At 41.5% G+C, this 21,171-nt stretch overlaps 1 protein-coding gene across 1 annotated transcript; it reads right to left on the bottom strand.

Annotated features, from left to right (window-relative positions):
- Positions 1–256: 256 nt before the first annotated feature.
- Positions 257–21,171, bottom strand: npdc1b (neural proliferation, differentiation and control, 1b). Its single transcript, XM_070834418.1, has 9 exons — positions 20,999–21,171; positions 11,114–11,281; positions 5,455–5,544; positions 5,133–5,363; positions 3,811–3,877; positions 3,102–3,183; positions 2,424–2,503; positions 2,156–2,255; positions 257–625 (listed from the first exon to the last, which is right to left on the bottom strand). Exons 1-9 carry the CDS (start codon positions 21,066–21,068, stop codon positions 554–556), a joined length of 960 nt encoding a protein of 319 aa, XP_070690519.1. The 5' UTR covers positions 21,069–21,171; the 3' UTR covers positions 257–553.

Here is a 21,171-nt window from a genome sequence, read left to right as displayed (position 1 = left end):
TTCTTTTTAAAAATACTTAAATGAAACCAAAGCCTGCAGTGCCAACCCAACATAAGGAGCATTTACTGATTAATAAACATGGATATTGATGAAGATTTATCAATGAACTAGTAGAAACACTTAGTCAGTGACTAGACTCTGAATTCTATTAACACATGACAATATATTTAATATGCATGTCTGCTACCTGACAGAAGTCACTTTGAGCTCTTAGATGTCGACTGATTGCAATTTTGTGAAAAACAGGGAAAAAAAAAAAAAAAAGAGTGATGACATGAGAAAGAACAGAGTGTGGCTGCAGAATGGGAGACATTGGTCCCAGATTTAGTCCTGCTTCAAACGTGAAACCGGCCCTGTGACGTCCTTTAAATGTCCACGAACACCTCACTCCTCGTTATCTTCCACGCACCTTACACCCTGCACCCCGTCCATTAAAAGACTTGTACTGAGAACAGGAGTGTATGTTTAGTGTGTGTATCTGTGTAAATTCAACTATTTGTACACACACACACAAGTGCTTCATTTGGAGTGGGAAATATCTCAGTGTCCAGGTTCACTTGTGGAACCTCTGAAAGTAAAGGGTGGAGTCGTCAAACAGCGGGTTCTTCACCTCCATTTCCCCGGTCTAAAGAACGGACAGAGAGAGGGGAGCAGGGTAACATGGCTCATTAATATGGTTATGTAAAGGCTGTGTTATCACCAAGGAATTTGATTTTGTGGCTCTGTGGTACAAACAACCAACAACAAGTGAGTATAACATGTAAATAAATATGCATTTAATGAAAATATTACTGGTTTCTCAAAAAAAAAAGAATTGGACACATCTACAGTATAACTACTATGGTGCCATCCAGCGTCTGTATTTAATCATGTCATTGACTGGTCAGACCAGACATGTGTGATACAGTTATATACGGCCCGCGAGATCATAGAAACGAGGATAGTAGAAAAAAGAAAAAAATGAGTTTTAATTTTACTTATTTTATTGAGGAACAGTTGTTGGAGTTTGGCTGTTTACATTCATATTTCTGAATAAAATATATATATTATTATATTCTATTATATACTATAATAGAATAGTCACTTTTAGACTCTTCACTTAATGTTGAGCCCATTTGGCCTGCGACTTAGACCGTGTTTTAAATTTTGGCCCCTTCTTTGATTGCGGTTGACCCCCCTGGGTTAGACGATGGGGACAGAGATAATTTCAGATTCGACATTTGGGTTTGGGATCAGATAATGTCTAAAACTGATACGTTTACATTTGCTTTAATATGTTTTACTAATACATATCTGAATAGGTTTGAAATGTTTTATCATTTCTACTGTATAAACCTAATTGGAGAACTGTCTGTGATCTTTACAATGAAATCAGATATGGATGAAGGTTAATGGCAATGATACAGGCATCTTTACAACTATAATAATGGAATGGAAGGTTGAAATCGCTAAAATTGCCTTTCAACAGATACCCAGCCCCAGCTCTGGAGTTTTTTCACAGCAAAGTTTTTGATTTAAAACAGCAGGAAAAGCAAAGGTGGAACTAATGACTTTACGCATATCGAATCTCGCTTCGGTTGGTTGAAAGTCCATTTAATGCATCCAGAAGCATGTTAGTCTGTGCCTGTTGATAACGCCTCTTGGACAGAGAGGCTCACGACTAATTTGCTTTCGTGAGCTGGCCTGGTGATGTCATTATTATCTGTGTCCTCCTGACGTCACTCTCACATCGCTAACTTGACTTTTTGTGCTTTTAGGTGCTGGGCAGCTAGTGTACAGTGGGTTTATTCAAGGCTTCGTCACTGAAAACAGCTGTCTGTTGAGAGCTGAGATTGCGGCTCAAAAAATACAAGAATGAGCCAAAATAAATGTAATGCAAAATAAAATGAAGGTAACTGCAGATTTGGTGACAATATTCTGTGTATCTGTTACTATGAGTGACGCTTTTCACTTTATACATGGACTATTAACATAAAAATGATTAAGTGCAGCTATTATCACTTCAAGATTATGTTATTTGTCATCATTTTATTTCTTTATTTCTGGTTGAGGGCTACCTACTAACAGTACTGATTCAGCGTTGTGGACGATTACTGGCCTGATGATATACACAATATAACTTTGAATAAAGGAGAATAATGTAGATTTTACTTACAGGTGCCAATCCAGGACACTCATACACTGTGAAATCTCCGTCCTCATTCTCCTCATCTGTTGATGCTCCTGAGTCAGGAACCTTTGGCTCATCCCTGTGCCTGCAGGTCAGACACAGTCAAACACATGTGCACATCTCCATCAACTAGTCATAGGATAACGCAGATTCAATGAGGCAGGGAGGGCCAAGAGACAAGGGGCAGGAGACAGACAGACAGACAGACATGCCCAGGAAAGATCAGTGTGTCTGGGCTCTGAGGGTGACTCACTTCTCCAGGGAGAGCATCTGTTGTTTCTGGTGCTGGTAGTGGTACATCTGGGCACTGTGGGCCAGCTTCTTGTCCCCAGGCTGGAACACACCGAGGGGCAGAGGGGATGTGAGAAAGTCAGTGGTATTCACCCACATCCAGTCACAATGTTCGAATGACATTCACCTGCAAGCATGCGTTCATAGTGCACATGTTTGGAAAGAGCTGAAAGGGCAGGTGCATTTGTCCTGTTGGGGCGCCACATACAACTAGCTTGCTGGTAACAGCTGGTGCTACCCACTGAGAAATTGTTGGATAAAAATGATCACCATTAACCCAAATGAGCATAAAATGAAGGTGTGATGATATTTTGGCCTATTAATGAATGTCCTCTGTGTTCAGATATAACATGTATTACTGCATGTGTGTTGCTGCATTTTCATGGTCAAGTGACCCTGGTCTTTTGCCTCCTCCACCACGGTTGTGACCCCTTTGGTGTTACACATCGTCATTTCATCCATTGTTTTATGAAAAACTTGATGATGAATGCAGCTTTAAACACAGTAGCTTCCTTTTTCTGAAATGGTCGTATTTCATAACTTTTTTCCAATCAAAGATATCATCAGCTGTAAAACACCATGTTTTCTTCTACCTGCACATATACTGAAGTCATTATAACACTAGAGATTTTCTACTCACCAAGTTGTCGAAGTTTTGGGCTCTCATCAGTCCATACACAGGGTAGTCCACCTTCTGAGTTAGAAGCACACCTTTCTGCAATCTGTAAAAAAAAAAAAAAAAAAAAAATCCAATTGCATTAGATTGTACTGCTGTTTGTCTTCTTCTGACGTATGACCAGAACAAAACCAATAATTTCAGCAATCAACCAACTAAAGAGATGTTATTGAGTTGCTTTATAGGAAATGTAATATATCTCTCTACTTCTGCTGTTCTGACTTTGACCATTCTTTGTCTTTAATCTGTCTCTCACAGGAAGTCTCTTTTAAATTACAATAAAACGCTAAACACCACAGATGAGAGTCTGACCAATACAAGTTTTTGATAGCTGATATCAATAACAGTATTTACTAAATTGGTTTGACAACTGACTAAAACAATTGATTAGTTGTATTAGTTTTTAAATGTATTGGAAAAAATAATTATCTGGTTCCAATCTCTCAGTTGTGAATATTTCTTAATTCTATTCATTCTTCTTCTGTGACAGTAAAATGATTGACTGTTAGTCAGGCAAATTGATCAACTTTAAAGACATCTCTCTCTAGGTAATTATAACCTTTTCTACAAAAATGAGTTGATTTCATTGAGAAAATAATCGTTCTGAAAGGGAGAGCGAGAAGACATTTAGAGTCTCATGCAGCAGTGTAGAAAGGGAGGAATCATCTCTCACCTGACCCAACAGGCGCCTGCTATGACCAAAGCCAGCGAACCTGCTACGATGAAGATGCTGCTCATGACTGAGAAGAAATACATAAAGACAGTCAGGGGGAGGAAACGCTGAGGAGATCTGGAGGTGACAGAGGAAGACATGATTCCTGACTGACGGTCCTGGAAATGTGTTGGAAGCAAAGAGTAGAACTCAGAGAAGAGCAACTGAACATACGTAAGCGTCAGCGTGTCGGTTATGGCCTGCAGTATCAACAGTGAAAACGGCATTGATGACAGAAATGGAGTGTGACAGAACTAATTGAGACTAACATGTGAGTTTTGTTCTGTGCAATCCCATGGTAAATCTGAGGTCAGTCCCAAGGTTTCACATCATGCAGCACTATTTGCTCGGACAAAAGAGGCCTTTTTTAACTGACTTTTAAACCTAACATTTTGCAGCCTGAAGACATTTGGAAGCCTGTTCATGGCAAGATTGGTGTTGTTCAAAAGTTTCTTTTTTCTATTAGTTTTTATTTCCATGACTGTAAATGAGAGCAGTCTAAGTTGACTTCTCCTGGGCGCTGCCTCATTTTGATCCGCTGGAAATGAGAACCTGGAATTTCCCAGAAATTTTAGGTCACGTGTGCCCTCGTGTGCAAGCGTGTTAAAGGGTTAAACGCTGAGTTTCTGATGACGAATTTCCTCTGGTGGGACAATAAAGATCTGAACTGAGCTGACTACAGGTGCAGTGAGTAGCATTAAGTGGCATCCAGCGTTGACGGAATACCTCTTCCTTGCAGAGCGTGTAGGAGAAACTACGGTGGCTGATGAGGATTCACGCTCACTTGATTTTTCTTAAGCTAAATGATAATAATTATCCTCCATTCGTCACAAGTGGTGATTCTATAACTTACAGCTGTGCACCCATCAAATAACAATCTGCCACTTCATCATAAAAAAAAAAAAAGATGGTGCAGTAGATATAAAGGGCTTATTCTAAACACAACGATTCTTACTTTTGAGTGATTGCACACTACTGAAATCATAGTTATGAATATTATATCTCATTTCTACCCAAGGGATTCTTCTACACTCCTGCACACTGCACCTTTAAGGAATCTCCAAAGCTGGTTTGGTCAAATCTTTATCAACTCATACTGGAAATGTCCAGAATCACTGTCATTCAGATGTTTGCTGGGATACCGTGTCTCCTCTGATAACATTATTTACTTTTTATGTTTCTAGTGAATGTGTTACCTGTGAATATAATAATCAAACCAAACCAAACCACCACAGCACTCAACTCTTTGAGATTTGTTACTTGAAAGAACAGAAATGACTTACTGATGAAGACATAGTCATTAGAGGGGTAGGGGAGGATGATGGGATCACTGAGCAGAGCAGGGGTGGGGTTTGTGGTGTTGGTGGTGTTGGTGGTGGTGGCGGTGGGTGGAGCGACGCTGGTTAACGGGGTGCTCTGCCTCTCAGGCTGCTCTGTGGTGAATGCTCTGAGGGGGGGGCTGGGCACGATGAGCTGCTTGGATTCGGGTTTAGATACTTCCTGTGAAGGAGGAGCTGAGATAAGGAATAAAAGTTTTGAGTTATTACACAATGAGGGATGTAGTCGCAAATACAAATAAGGGTACAGCGGTGGCCTATCCAGTACCTGGCACCCTGGACACGGTTCTCTGTTCACTGATGATGGCGGACAGGAAGTCGATCTCCTCATCCAGCTCAGGGTGAGTGCTCACTTTACCTGGACGGACACAAAACCAGGATCTGTCACTGCCTTTGACAAACCAATAATCTATGAAAAGGTTCAGTTCTAACACTCTACTGTAAAAACTGCTCAGGGCAAAAAGCAGCAGGAAGAGAAGTCACCACATAGACTTAGGAACATCTACAGGTGAGTGGAGATGCATAGTGATTCTAATCCACAAAGCAAAAAGCCTTCAAAACCTATATTGGTCAAAATCTAGTCTTTTTCTATTCGTTCTGAAGTCACCATCATCACCATCATCATCATCATCATCATCATATCAGCTCTGTAGCACAGCTGCTGCTGGCAGTGCTGCTGGAAATTAGAGTCGCTTGTGCTGCCCATTTCAGAAAACCACTGAAGGTGAAAAAAAAAGACAACACTGCCCTCATGTGGCATAAAGATTAAAAACAATTGAGGTCTTAAATGTTAAAATGAGTGAAACCGTGTGTGTGGGGAGTGGGTTAGGGTGTCAGGGTGTCAAACAAGAGCATGGAGTGTGTACATACATATACACTACTCACAAAAAGTTAGGGATATTCGGCTTTCAGGTGAAATTTCAGGATGAACCTAAAATGCATTCTTAACTTTCCAGGTGAACTTAATGTGACCTTCTCTAAACCTTTGAATACACATGTCCAACTGTTCAGTGTTTCAGTACTTTTTGCACAAGTTGCTGTTCTCTAACAAGAAGCTTAACAGCAACATTCACAACAGGTTTGATCCATGAATCCATCAATACATTTCCTGCTTCAGTTAGAATTGGTATTTAAACAGTCCTCCTCATCCTGCTGTTCACATTCTGACATCATGAGACCAAGACGACACCTAACAATTGATCAGCAGCACCTCAACACTGGAGGCTTCAAACAGGAAGTCCTCAGACGGAGGTGTTCACTGAGCTTAGAGGGTCACAGAGTGTCATCAGGAGGTTGTAACAGTGATACAGAGACTGGAAGAGTCCCAGAAAGGAGAGGAGTGGACGTCCTTTGGCCACATCCCAATTTATTGAGGCACTGAAAATGTTTTGTTGTGGTATACCCACCACTGTTGTTAGATTTTCTTTCAATAAATAGTTTAAGATGAATAAAATTACCATTGCATGCTTCTACTTAAATGCCCTACTTTCATGATATAATATCACTGTAGCATTCACTTTTTACATTTTCCATATATTTCACCTGAAAGTCGAATATCCCTAACTTTTTGTGAGGAGTGTGTGTGTGCAGCTCGGATGGTGTATTATGTGTCCAATATGCTATATTATACTAGTATATTATGTTTGTGTGTGTGTGTGTGTGTATGACTTAAATCACTTTCAGAGAAACACACCAGACTCAAGATCAGTTGACTGATTGGGGACAAAAGCTATGCAAGTACTGGTTATGTTTAGGGCTAAGGTAAATCTCCCAGAAATTAAAAGTGAGTTAGGAAATGGGTATGTGTGTGTGTGTGTGTGTGTGTGTGTATACTGGATGTACAGTATACTGTATGTGTGTGTGTGTGTGTGTGTGTGTGTGTACTGGATGTACAGTATACTGTATGTGTGTGTGTGTGTGTGTGTGTGTGTGTGTGTGTGTGTGTGTGTGTGTGTACTGGATGTACAGTATACTGTATGTGTGTGTGTGTATACTGTATGTACAGTATACTGTATGTGTGTGTGTGTGTGTGTATACTGTATGTACAGTATACTGTATGTGTGTGTGTGTGTGTGTACACTGGATGTACAGTATACTGTATGTGTGTGTGTGTGTGTGTGTACACTGGATGTACAGTATACTGTATGTGTGTGTGTGTGTGTATACTGTATGTACAGTATACTGTATGTGTGTGTGTGTGTGTGTGTGTGTGTGTGTGTGTGTACTGGATGTACTGTATGTAGTGTGGGAGGATGAATATTTCTGTGTTTGTGAGTAAAGAGCTGGATGGAGGAGTTAATGTTTCTATTATTTTGACATCATATCTTTCTACATGATATCATAGTACTATCTGGTGTAAGTAGGCAAACAGCTACCGCAGAGTTGTGTGTGACTGTGTGTGCGTTTCTACGTGTGGGTGGGCGGCTTGGTGCTCTACTGTCAAGCCCGGCTGCTCAGAGTGTGGGCTGATGGCAGCATGGAAACAAAGAGAGAGAGAGAGAGAGAGAGAAAGACAACGGAAGAGAGAGAAGCAGATGTGGGTGGTGGAGTGGGTCTTCCTTAGAATCATGAATCAAACGTGTCAGAAGCACGACTGGGAGGAGATTGGACGAGGAAATGAGAAGGGAAGAAACGACAAGACAAGACATTGACTGCGTGTTGCCTCGCAGACTGTCAAAAAGTATCAGACGGAATGCAGTCTCAGGCTTTAAAATCCCCCGTTTCATTACATAGTCAGGGCCAGTTTCAGAAAATACACTTGCTCCATTACCACTACTGATATCTAGACTCTAGCTAAACGTGTTGGTTGTATTTGGCATCTGTCTCTGAGATGTCTGCCTCCTCGTGTAAACACTGGAGGCGAACGGCAACATCTCTTCCCAGAAGCCTGTCTGTTATTCTGGGTAATACATGGAACACAATTTCTCTTTCTTCAGTCGACAAATAAACCCCAAACTATCTCCATCACTAGATGCCACTAAGGCCACGTGAGAACATCTTGTTTGCATCTTTATGCCTTTTATCCACAGCTGGATAGAAGCAACAAGCGGACGGTCACGCAAAATCATTGTAATTTGTACTCGACAATAAATAACCTACACGTCAACCGATTACAATTTAATAACTGAAATACAATCAAATTAGAATCTGATATTCACGGCTGGCTTCATTTTCTATTTTTAGCGAACATTAATTAAAGAGGAGAAAACTGCATTTGCTGGGGATTTTCAGCGGCAGATTAATTCACATTTGGGACAGCAGCACCGTGCGTAAGGGGTTGAGCCAAAAAAGAAAAAAACCACAGCGTGTGTGTTCATTGATCAATTACACCATTCTAGGGTCTGTTACTTCCGTATAGCAGACTGCTGCTATGCAATAAAATCCTTTTAAATCAATCAAATCATTTTCACTGCAGTATTTTGGGACTTCTTTAGTACAAAGCTGTGTGATAAGTGGAAGAGTGTACAACGAGTGGCGTCGTTATTGCAAAACACACCCTGACGGGGTAATGCAGGTCCTAAGGTGCATGTATCCCTTAAATGTATTATTATTAGTAGTAGTGGTATTATTTGTATCATTATTATTATTATTATCATTATTACTTTTGTGTTTGAAGTTTATTCTTATTCTTTTGGAGCTGAGTGGAACAAAAAGCAATTTCCCCCTGGGGATTATTAAAGGAATTCTGATTCTGATTCTGATTCTGATTATTCAACTGAGGTTATGAAGGACTTCATTCGACCTGGACAGTCTACTGTATATAATTAATGACTGGGTCTAAACTGCATACACTGAAAACTTTTCACTGCTTTGTTGAGGTTTGAAAACTTGTTCTTCTGTTCTATTAAAAACATTTTAAATTTGAGCAGAAACCATTTCAGGAGAGTAAAGAGAAGATACTGGAGGAAGAACAGAGCTGACGGAGTGGAGGAGGAACAAAGCAAGGATGACTATGTCTAATGAGAACAGTATAAAATCACTGAGACTGTTTTTACTGCAGTGAGTTGTTTAGCTGGTAGCAGGACAGTCAAGAGAAGTCAGTCAGTCAGTCAGGTGATGAAGGTATCAGGGTTTAAAGGTGCTAAATCCGTCTCATTCAGCCTCTACAAGACACCCCTGAATCTCCACACAACCAAAACCCTCTAAAGCTGAGGACAAGACTGACTCTAACTCTGACCCTAACCCTTTTCTCCTGAGGCCAAACACCATAGACCACCAGATTTGATCTAATCTCACACATATAAGGCTTGAAACATGTATAGATGCAAGAATATATGATATGACTCAGCAGAGAAACTGACCAGTTAGCCATATTAAGTCTTCTGGGATAAGTCCAAGTCAAATCAGCTCTTTATCATCAAACAGCAAGTCACTCTATAACAAACTACTGGAACAAGTCAGGAGGACAAATCAGTGTCAATGCTTTTAATAAAAGGTGTTTAATAACCACCATCTTATTAAATATCATAATCTAATCAAATGATAATTAATAATTAAATTATATTTTGGTAATGAATCTAGTCTAGAGGTTTGTTAAGACACCTTAATGCCAACATTAATCACCAGTGCATTAACTTTATCAGTGGAATGTAAAACTGTAAACCCCCGTAGAATCACTGCAGACTGTGCCATTCCTCTCTTGGTGTCTGTAAGCACATTGCTTTGGTTTCACTTTGCACTCTTAACGCACACTGAACATAGTCAGGCATTCAGAAGAAAGAGCCCACATACACTACTCACAAAAAGTTAGGGATATTCGGCTTTCAGGTGAAATTTCAGGATGAACCTAAAATGCATTCTAACCTTTCCAGGTGAACTTAATGTGACCTTCTCTAAACTTTTGAATGCACATGTCCAACTGTTCAGTGTCTCAGTACTTTCTGCACCAGCTGCTGTTCTCTAACAAGAAGCTTAACAGCAACATTCACAACAGGTTTGATCCATGAATCCACCAATACATTTCCTGCTTCAGTTAGAATTGGTATTTAAACAGTCCTCCTCATCCTGCTGTTCACATTCTGACATCATGAGACCAAGACGACACCTAACAATTGTTGTGGCTAAATACATATTTGTTGGTGATAATTAAATGTGACTGACTTTGCACATGTTGAGAGCCACGAGAAGCCAAAGTCAGCTTCTCTGAATGCACACACACACTTAAATAAATAGCAATAAAGCTGACTCTGATTCTGAACACAACGTTGCGGGGGTAGTGCTGCTCAACCTGTGTGAGAAGACAGACGATAAGCCCGATGATATCTTTGAGGTTACATCACCTTGGGCTTTTTCTAAAAACTGCAGGGCATCTTTAACCCTTCAGAGTCTGGGGTAAAACGGCGTTTTTTGTGTTTCCCATTAAAACGGCTTAGCTTGCCTTTCTTTGTGTCTTTCTTTTCAGCAAGTATTTATTTATTTTGACATAATATATGGACACACTGTGTGTAAAAGTGCAAAAGAAACACAAAATCCGAGTAGGAACTAGTTGGATCTTTGGAGGAGCGGGGGTCTGCGCGGACACCTCCTCTTGTTCGTCTTCACGCGCAGCATCCACTTCATCCTCTGAAACTGGAGTCAGAGTCTTCCAGTGGAGGAGTCTTCCTCAGAATCTGAACGTTCTTCCCCAGATTCAGCATCTTCTAACTCGTAGAAGAGCTGTAGTGCGCGACTTCGGCTCTTCATAAATTTAGTCTTAATAGGCCGATCGACAAAATTCAAACACTTGTAAAAAGTTTGAAGTGTCCGCTTTCCAACAGTCTTTGAATTGAGCACCTGCGTGCTTGTGTCACAGCTTTACATTTTCAAACGTGCAACATGTGACTTTGACGCCGTGCGGGGCTGCCAGGGGCTCGAGGTTTTGTCTTGTTAAGAACCAGCAAGAGGAGCTGAACTGGCGCGTCTCGTCATAATGAGGAGCTACAACCCACCTTTAATGGACGGAGCGGAGTGAGGAGCATGCCTCCTCTTGACCACACAGCGGCCGTGGGGGTTCTCCACCAGAGGCCGCAGGCAGGGGCCGCAGCGTGAGCTTCCAGGCAGGCAGAAGTGTCGGCCTGCTTGGGCACAGTCTAAACTCCGAGGACACAGATGAGATCCTGTGGAGGAAGACATGACACAGAGTTACACTTCACGACGCTCTCGAATGAAAATGCTGAAACTGTCCAAACTGTTTTCATTTTACAAACAAAACTGAAAATTGAAAGCAGTTGTCTAATTTTCTTTAATGTCTGTACAGTAAAAAGGAAGCAACTACTTAGCGTAGCACAACAGCTTGCCTGGTTCTGTCCAAAAGTACCAAAATTCACTTTTTCACACGTTTTTACACAATATTTGATGTATTGATTGTAACAATTTACACACTATGAATAAACCATCTATTTTGGATCCAATGTTTCCTTTGAGCTGTCAGTGTCAACCACTGATAAGCATGAATAACGGCCCGGTGGTTAATGTCATTCCCATAATGTAGCTGCAACAGAAACACATGATCTCACATATCACAGACTGTTTGTGTCAAATGTGTGTTGTGTTATCTCCAGGTACAACTGGAGTAGAATAGATCTCTAGCTAACCAGTTCCTGATGGCTGTAAAAAAAACCTTCTCCCCACATCAGGCACAGGAACCTGTTTTTTTTGTTCACACTTGTATTGTGAAATCTCTGTCATTCATTTTTAGCACAAACCAACCCTCGACTTCTCTCCCTTCTTCAGTGACACAGAAGTCGAAGCAGCCTTCTCAGACGTGACTAAAACTTGTGTGTGTGAAGGTCAGAGGTGATAGCGTTACGAGCGGCCTGACCTTGTCCAGGCTGCTGCTGCTGGGATATTGTTTTACTGCGGATGGATGCCAGCGCCGCCGGTCTGGTGGGATACATGACAGTGTATGGGTGGAGAGGACGCACCTGGAGGGTTATCTGGTTACCATGGTGAACATAAAGACTGGAAACAGCTGGCCTGACTGTGCCAAATGAAAAAAAATGCACCTATCAATACCTCTAAAGCTCATAGATTAACATGCAGTTCCACCTTGGTACCCTCTAAAATTAGTGCTATCTATTTATCTGTGCATGCCATGTGGTATTGCATGTGAGACTGTGGGTTGCTGTTGCTTTAGCAAACAGACAGACATTAAATGAATGTCTTCTCATCTAACTCGCCGAAAAAGCAGATTTCCTAAAATGTTAAACCATTCCTTAACATCTGAAGGCCAATCTTTTGGATCTGGCTAGAAGTACTTGGATTTCCATCCATCCATCCATCCATCCATCCATTGTCTATACCGCTTATCCTGAAGGGTCATGGGGGGGCTGGAGCTGAGCCCAGCTGACACTGGGCTACTTGGATTTCAGTATTGTAATTAAATAAAAATATTACTTTTAAGTGAGGTGCATTTATGTGATACAGGTGCTATACAAGGATATTTAATTGTAATTTTTGTGATATTATTATCATCATCATCATTCATTACCATGCTAATCATCCAATTATCTTCTATCAGAAAAAATTTGAGCGCAAATAGTCAGTACCATCAGAATCTTCTCATCAAAGACAATAAAAATATTATACAATAAAATAAAGTGGTATTGGTTGGGTTTATCCACCATGACACCCTGTCAGTGTTCTCAGTGAAAGCCACAGCCTTGCTGCACACGCTTCCTCACTGGGACTATCTATTGCACTTGTTGCTTTGGTGTGACCGTGCATCCATTTGCTTGCCACTGTGTCTTCTTTGTTACCAGCAGACATCTGAGCCCAGCACCAGAGTGCAGAGAAGAATAAAGCTGGACTCTTCATCCTGCAGAGCCTTCGGAGGTATTCCCGATGCCACGGCAAAAATAATTAGACCCGACTATCAATATTAACCCCCTTAGCTTCTTTGTCAGAATCACTTGCCTCCGCTACAGCAACCTAGATGCTGGTTGCCATGACAATTGCCATGGCAACTGAGGACATGTGACATCATCAGGAGGTGAGTCACCACACAAATGCACAAGTCAAGGGTGGAAGGTTTGTCTCAGGCTGGTGTGTCAAGCAGAAAAAGGCAGGGACGATAAACGCATGAGAAACATTCCTAACAGAACCCTTTCAGACTGTCGATGAACCGTCATCCAAAACACTGAAAACAGCTATTTCATTATGGAAGACTATTCTATGTAGTATAATATACTACCAAAACAACATCTAATCTGTTATTAACAGACTTGAGTCTTTCTAATTTGTCCTATTTTCAAAAAAGCACATATTTTTGTACAATGAAATGAGCCTGTGTGAAACGTTAAAGCAATAAAAATGTTTACTTTTTACTACTTATTATTTTGCAACAGTAATATAAGTGCATGTGTTTATGTAATGGTCCTGCACTATGATTACTGCCATGGCTAAGGCAGCTATAAAACTGTGCAACCTAATTCATACACACAATGGTCTGCCCTTGGACACAGCAGCAGCTAATCTATGCACAGCTTCACAACTGGATAGCGGCAAACAGACTGCACAGAGACAATACGCTCATCTAAGCCACAGTGCAGAGCGCAGAGATCCCCATCTCATGCCTGAGATGAAGAAGCTGCACTCACAGAACCAAACTCAGAGACAAATAAGAGACGAACCACGTGGGTGTCGTCTCAGTGAGAATAATGACAGAATACTTTGCATCCATCTACTTCAGATGTGTGAGCACCAACGTGAACGCAGTGACATTAAAGACGCGAAATGAAAGACAATAGCATTAAAATAAAAAAAATAAAAAAACTCCAGCTTGAGAACACTAATGTGAGGCACACACTTCATAACAGTCACGCAAATTTCACTTCATTTTGCTTCACTTTGTCTAACGCACACGGTGATAATTCTAGTCTGAGCTCCATCTTTCATAAACCCAGACGAGCTAAACCATAACAGGAGATTTAATGATGTAATGTCTTGTGCAGCACATACAAACTACACAATGGAAATTCCCAGTATTGTATAATTGTATAAACCAAGTCACTCCTGTGTGCACCTGTTGCACTTGGCAAAGAAACTACATGTGACTGTGAAAACTCTCCACTGCACTGCTTTGAATAAATCCACATTCAAATAAAACTGCCACCAGAGCAGCTTGAAACAGGCTGTGAAGTGTATTAGGGGCATGTATTATATTGGCTTTTTAAACTTCTATCGGTAGAATCTCAGTGTTTCTTCGGTTCAGTTTCCTAGCAACCTCTTGTCCTTTCCAAAAGAAAAGGAAATGCTCATTCTCTCTGTTCTCTTTTACTACATCTCAAGGCTGCACCGAATCACGTGTCCACTGGACGGCTTTTGACGTTTTTTACAGTCACGTGTTTTCAACCGGCCTTGTAAAAGTAAAACCGGTTAAACATACCAGAGCTCTGGGTGCAAGTAAACATGGAGGAAAGTTAAAGCTGTACTAGGCAATATTACTTCATTGGGATTATGGTTGAAATAGCTAACACTGACTATTGCATGTCACGAACAATATTTAATTGAATGGCTCCTTGAGTGCCGGTCAGTGCTCACCTCTTTGTATTTTAGTTTTTTTAAAACTGGACCTGGTCTAAATCAAACAACCAATCAGAATTAGCCAGCATGTAACTAGCTTTAGGTTCAGAGTTCAATCACACTCTTTATGCCCTCTAGGCAGAACAAAGCTGAATGTATAGGAAGAGGAAAATCCAGATGAATTAAACAAACTGTTGCTGTTCATGTTGGAATGTATGGTGACCATTAGCACTGAACAGCCGTGTGAGTAAGGAAATAATGTTGGACAGAACAAGTGTCGTGCTTATCAAGACATTCTGTTTGAGGGGGACTTTAGCATAAACTGCAATTCTGTACGCAACGTAGATAAACTACATTTTCTTTCAGGGAGCGCCAGGAAGTAGAATTTGTTGGGTACACCCAATAGTCAGAAGTGAGAACACATCAGACGGTGGTCACATTTCTCTGTTCACCTCAGCCAAGCATCAATAAACCCTCTTGCGTAAGACATCAAAGCCTTCGGACAACTTTTCTTCATAGAATGAGTTAACCAGCGTCAACAACCTGGACACTGTACCGCAGAGATGCATGCCCCTCAGGGCTAACCGATGTTAGGAAATACTGTCATTAAAATAACGACGTTCTCTACAGTTTTGAATTCGGAGCTCAGGTTTTGCTCTCAATAATGCACCTCACTCACGTTTCACCAGGCTCAGCTGACCCATTCTTGAAGAGCAAAGATCTCTAGATCTACTTGCTCTTTGCTGATGAGAGCAAAAAAATGATGTAACATTATCTTTTATGAAACCCTCTCTTCCCAGATGAACCTAAAGTTTTTCCACTGATTCATTGATACATTTGTGTAGTTTGGATTTAAATCAAGAGCAAAACTTGTAGTAATTGAGTGGTTTTGAACCTCTAGTGGAGAGCTTTTAGTGACTCATACTAGATAACGAAAATGTAACCTGTTCTTGAGTCTTATTTATGACTGCTAAAAAAAAAAAGGCCACTAGGTTGCGAGAAGTCCGGCGGTCTAACATGATTAACATATTCGATAACGTTGAAATCGTTTTTATAACAGCTAGCAGGAGCACATGCATGGACAAAAACTATTCTTATATTACCACTTTAACTTTCAATTGCCAGTTTCAATGATGTTAATATCTAGTGAATATCCAATGACCTGACTGTCATCTGCTGAGGATGGAGCTAGAGTTACTAAGGATATCTCCAGATTCCTCAAATCTTTACCTGCTTAATTGATAAATAAATGAGAATGAAAAAGAAAAGTGGTTGACCCATGAAACAAGTGATTCTTTACATCGTACTCAAGAGAAAAAAGGATAGTGGTGTAGAACCAAAATGTTTCCCAACACAGACACGGACCATCAGAGGCTTATTTCTTGTTTCTGATGCCGCTGGACAGTGGGACAGTTAGTGCCTCGGCTGAAGAAGACATCACTGCAAGGCTTTGATGAGTCGAGGAGAGACAAAGTTATTATTAAAATGCATTCAAATAGCACAGCTTTTTATTCCTGATTCACATCATGTGAAATTAAGTAGCTTCGTCCACCCGAGACTTCGAGTCGAGGGTTCACAGAAAGTGGTCTTAAAATAGACGGCTACGAGTAATTCAGAAGCAGAAATAGAAACCTCGTGGAAGCATCTGTCAGAGCACTTTGACAAATGATCATTACAGGATAGATTCTGAGTCACTCTTCATCTTTTTAAACAGCTCATTGGGTGTCACTGGATGATTATGACGAAGCACATCTTAATGAATCATTGTTCCAGTATGCTGCTGCCTCGTGATTCTATCATCGTTTAAAGCATTACATGTCTTATTTCAAACCTGCATTGTTGCAGTGCTCCACAGAGTCTCAGTCATCTGAATGCAAATATAATCTAAAGCTTATTCACTTTCTCGGCCGTGTTGAGGTGAAGTGAAATTCAGCAGAAGGGGAAGGCATACTGAACGCAGGAGCTCAGCAGCTCTGACATTCACGAAGATGGAAATGTCAGGCAGAGGGGAGGCTCCGATGAAGCGTGTTCTCACAGCCCTGACATTGACACCGCTGACGCTCAGACGGAGGCAGCTATACAGAGGTGTTGCATGGCAGATGGGTGTGAGGTCCTGTTCACTGACACATCTGAAGACTAAACCGAACGCAAATGCACATAGTTACTTTTGAGGCAGGTTGCAAATGCTAGGCATGGCATCTGTTTATGCAAATGTGTATACAGTGTCACACACTCAAACAAAAGGGTAATGAAAAACACGGATGACATATACAGTGCTTAACAAATGTATCAGACCAGCTGTCATAAAAACGAGAAAACACAAATATTTTAGAAATCTGTCAAAAACTTGTTTCAAATTAAACATTGTATTATTATTTATTAGGCAAATAACAAACTGGAACAACTAAATAGTCCTTATTCACATATTTGAACCAAAAATATTTAGTTTGACCTCCTTTGGCCCTGATTGTTTTCATGGACTTTTCCACCGTCTCTTTTGTTATTGAGCTCCAAATAGTTCCCAGCTGTTCCAGGAGACTTGCTTTGGGTTAAATTTGTGTGTGATCTATTTTTTAATTCAATAAATCCCAGATCTGTTCGATAGGATTCAAGTCTGGACTTTGACTTGGCCAGTCCATCAATTCCTCTACTCCAGATTCCTTTTACATCATTTCAAATACATCATTCTGATTAAAGAGCTTACACATACTGGTGGATTAACCATTACAGAAACTAAAAAAATATTTTGGTGATCAGCAATGCTGTTAATTTAGGGCGGCGGAAGGCAAACACCTTACACTGGGTGGTGGTCTAATACATTTGTTAAGCACTGTACATCATGCATTTCATCAGAGCTGAAGGGGGAGCATGAAGACAATACTATAAAGACAATATATATGGTGAAAGGGACAGGTGCTGTAAAAACAACAGGAAGCTAATTATTGTAGTTATTGTAGCCTGCTCATGAACAGTCGGGAGCTGCATGCATCAGCTGCAGCACCGCCTGTGACATGCAGCTCATGGAGGATATTAAGGTACTTTAACTGGACTGGGGGGTTTTAAGTAAGGGGTTTTGAAAACCACTACACCTGTGCAGAAAATCCACCCATTCGTACAGACAGACAAACGGGCGTTGCCATCCCTGCAGCTAGCATGACCACTAAAAGAGACTAATGAAGAGCTTTTCTAAATCACACTAACACACCAACATGTTTAACACACACACTGTCAGACAGAGCCCCTGCTCACAACTTTTAAATACAACATTTAAATACATTTTATTTCAGCCGGTTTTTTGGGGCTATAAACTGGTAGGAGAGCTTGAAAACTGTTCACTTCAAAACATGAATATTTAATCCTTCATTTTAATTAGCCAAAAAAAAAACCTCTTGTGAAAAGGCCTTTTTACGCAGAGCATCCCGAGTCTCCTGGACGCTCGGCGCTCCTGCTCTGTCCGACTACAGCCTACAGCAGCAGCGGCCTCCTTCACACAACACACGCCCTAATCAGGTTATGTGTGGTTTAATAGCCTGAGTGGGAGCCTGGTATCAGCTCATCGGGGCCCATAGCCAAGCCAGACGCACCAAACTCCACCTCTCAAGCCTGCTTAACTGAATGGATTGGATTTTCAAAAAAAAAAAAAAAAAAGCTTATGCAGGACTCATCTTAGGGACTGTCCTATTTGTCTGTGCAGCTATTACATGATGACAGCATACAAGCTTAGACCCAGAGTCTTTCATGTGCCACCAATTGACTGTGGGTGCTTTATTAAGGATTCAAGGAACTTTACTTGTCATACCAGCACACGTTTACACATGGGGAGGTACGAAATTACGTTCTCAGGTCCCAGTTTAAGCCACGATAAATATATAGACTGAAATATAGAAAATAGAAGTCCTGTATAAAATAGAAGTACTGAGAGAAGCTTAGCATAGCTAAGTATGTGTGCAAATATGCAGTGTGAGGTAGAGGTTATGTAGCCAGCCAGCCATCCAACATGCAGTGATTTCTAAATGCCATTCCCTGCAGAGCCACTGTCCCCACAGAGAGGGCTGTTGTAGAGCTCAGTGAACACATTAGTGAAGTTAAACTGGGTAAAATGTTTATTACCATTAACACACGCTCAAGCTGATTTTGACTCAAATCCCACACAAATGCCGTCCTGCTGCCCCAAATACTCACTAGAACACCAAATGCGGATTAATTCACTGCTGAAACTAGTCCCCAAGAAATCACATTTTTCCTCCTGTTTGAGTCAAATTTCACTCCAGTGACCAACTGGTTTAGGAAATGTTTCTACACTAAAAACTGTATTTGTCCTGTACTGTATCTGCATCTGGAGGATCTTCTTCACAGTCCCAGACGCGGCCTCCTAGTAGCTTGAGTGGTAAGGTGGAACCACTGGTGCTAAGACCTTTTACTGCAATGTGTTGCTTGCTGTTGCTTTAATTGGGGCAACTCCATTGAATTCACGCGCAAATATGTCTTTGGATTTGGACGGCACATCATCACAGGTATGCGTGTCCAGGCTTAGAGTCGACGACCGAGTCACGCTGGTGGGACATCTCAGGTTGTGCTGCTCTGTGTGGAACATATTGGCCTTTCATTAAATATCAGATATCAGCAGGAGCTTTTTCCATCTGTGGCAGTTTTTTTTCTCACCACAGATGCACCAAAAACCTGCTGTGGGATCATTTTCTATTAACTGTTTTTGAAATTAAACCCAAATGTATCTGTTAAATCAATCCATGTGTCTAAAAGCAGCACACCACAGACAGAGCGAGGGCTCACGATCTTTGTCCAGCTGTCATTCAAGTCACGATCAAACCACGATCATGTGATGACAGCTAACCCGTGTCCAAGACACCTGAGCGACTCCATTCACTGAAGCTCTGAAAAAAAAAAAAAAACAAGAAAGTGGACCCTCTGATAGAACTGTTTTATCATCCACTGTGACTCTTTTGGGAACACAGTTTTTATTTTGATAATGTTAAAAGAACGTCGTATCCCTGTTTCAATCAAATAATGGCGCTGAGCTGTGATATTAAGACAGTGACAGCACCGCTGTTGTCATGATGAATAATATGACGGAGGGGTGCGCGCGCATCTCAGAACGAACTGTGTGACGTTAAAAGGTCACGCAGGTTAGCGCCAGAGAGCTCTTAGGGTCTGACGGCAGGAATGTGTTTCTGAGGATGACCAGACCACAGCTGACACCTCGGCTGTGATAGCTGAAGCTGTGACACCCGCAAAACATTTTGTTTCATCCATTTCTCTGGCACTGAATCATTCTCCCCCACCACCACCACCACCTCACAGTCTAATGTGATTTCTGTTGTACGGCCTCCCAGCCAGACACAACAGCACACGTCACTGTGTGCAAAAGCCCAGAGCCACCGTGGCACCAGTCTGTGCCTGTGACGTCTCAAAGCATCTCATTCACTACCGTGTTTCTACATCTCTGAAGTACTCAGGTTTGTCTTAAAAAGTGACTTTAACACTGTGTGCCTTTATATTTCCATCTCCCTATCATATACGAAATGTTCCCCCCTAGGACCAGTATTTGGTATTACACTATCTTAGTATACATCTTTTTCCTTTGTGTCTTTTTGGGTAAACACTATTCATCAAAAGACAGCTGGCAGCAATGTAAAAATGAAGCCACTCACCCTCTGATAGTCAGAGCTCAGTCATCCTTAGCTGCCTTATAATTTGCATAGCTATTTTAATATCAGGTATTCACGAGCACTCCACTAAAGGTGACTTCTGCCCAGATCCACCTGGAGCTAAAACAGTTCAGTGACCAGCTGAAGATGATCAAACGAAGCAAACTATCTGACATTTTACAGACTAGTCAATGAACGGGTTAATAAACACACTCTTCAGTTGAAGCCATAACCTGTCGATCATTTTTTGATTAACTGATGAAAAGGTCAGAGAATAATGAGCATGCCTAGGACCCAGACAGGACTCTGGACAACCACAGTATGGTTTTCAGGGGCTGAATGAATGATCACATCAACACTGCTGTTTCTTTCAGCTGCTGGACTAAACCTTAGGAGGGAACCATGGCACTACATGTGAGACATGGGGGGAATTTCAGAAGTCTTGTTCTGTTGCCTGTGTGGTGTATTTATATAGAATATGAGTGCCACAGACAAACCATAATACATAACATAGAAAGACAAGAGACACAAGATGACTGAGCACCAGGACAACAGAGCCACTGTAGGGGGGTGGGGGGGTGCACATTGGAAAAGGTTTGAAGGAATGATGCGCTGCAGCTGTGGAGGACCTCAGCAGCTCCTTACCTGTCAGGCAGGTGCTCAGCGCCAGCAGGGCCGCAAACACCGCAGCCCGGCCGAGCAGCGGGGCCCACATCCTGGGCTCAGCTCCGACCACCGTCAAGGGAACCGGACACCGACTGCAGGAGGACCAGGAGGAAGAGGAGGAGGAGGCGGTGGCGGAGGGGAATCGGCGCTGA

Source organism: Pempheris klunzingeri, chromosome 7, assembly GCF_042242105.1.
Source record: "Pempheris klunzingeri isolate RE-2024b chromosome 7, fPemKlu1.hap1, whole genome shotgun sequence".
In the NCBI taxonomy this organism is placed as follows: domain Eukaryota; kingdom Metazoa; phylum Chordata; class Actinopteri; order Acropomatiformes; family Pempheridae; genus Pempheris; species Pempheris klunzingeri.
This window is presented reverse-complemented; position numbering and strand designations above follow the sequence as displayed.

Bases quoted from the DNA above. Each gene is read 5' to 3' on its own strand.
- npdc1b (XM_070834418.1), bottom strand. From the start codon at position 21,068: ATGTGGGCCCCGCTGCTCGGCCGGGCTGCGGTGTTTGCGGCCCTGCTG. The intron at 5,545-11,113 runs GTGGGTTGTAGC...GTGTCCGTCCAG, and splicing joins CTCCGCTCCGTCCATTAAAG to GTAAAGTGAGCACTCACCCT. The intron at 5,364-5,454 runs GTACTGGATAGG...TCCTTATCTCAG, and splicing joins AACCGTGTCCAGGGTGCCAG to CTCCTCCTTCACAGGAAGTA.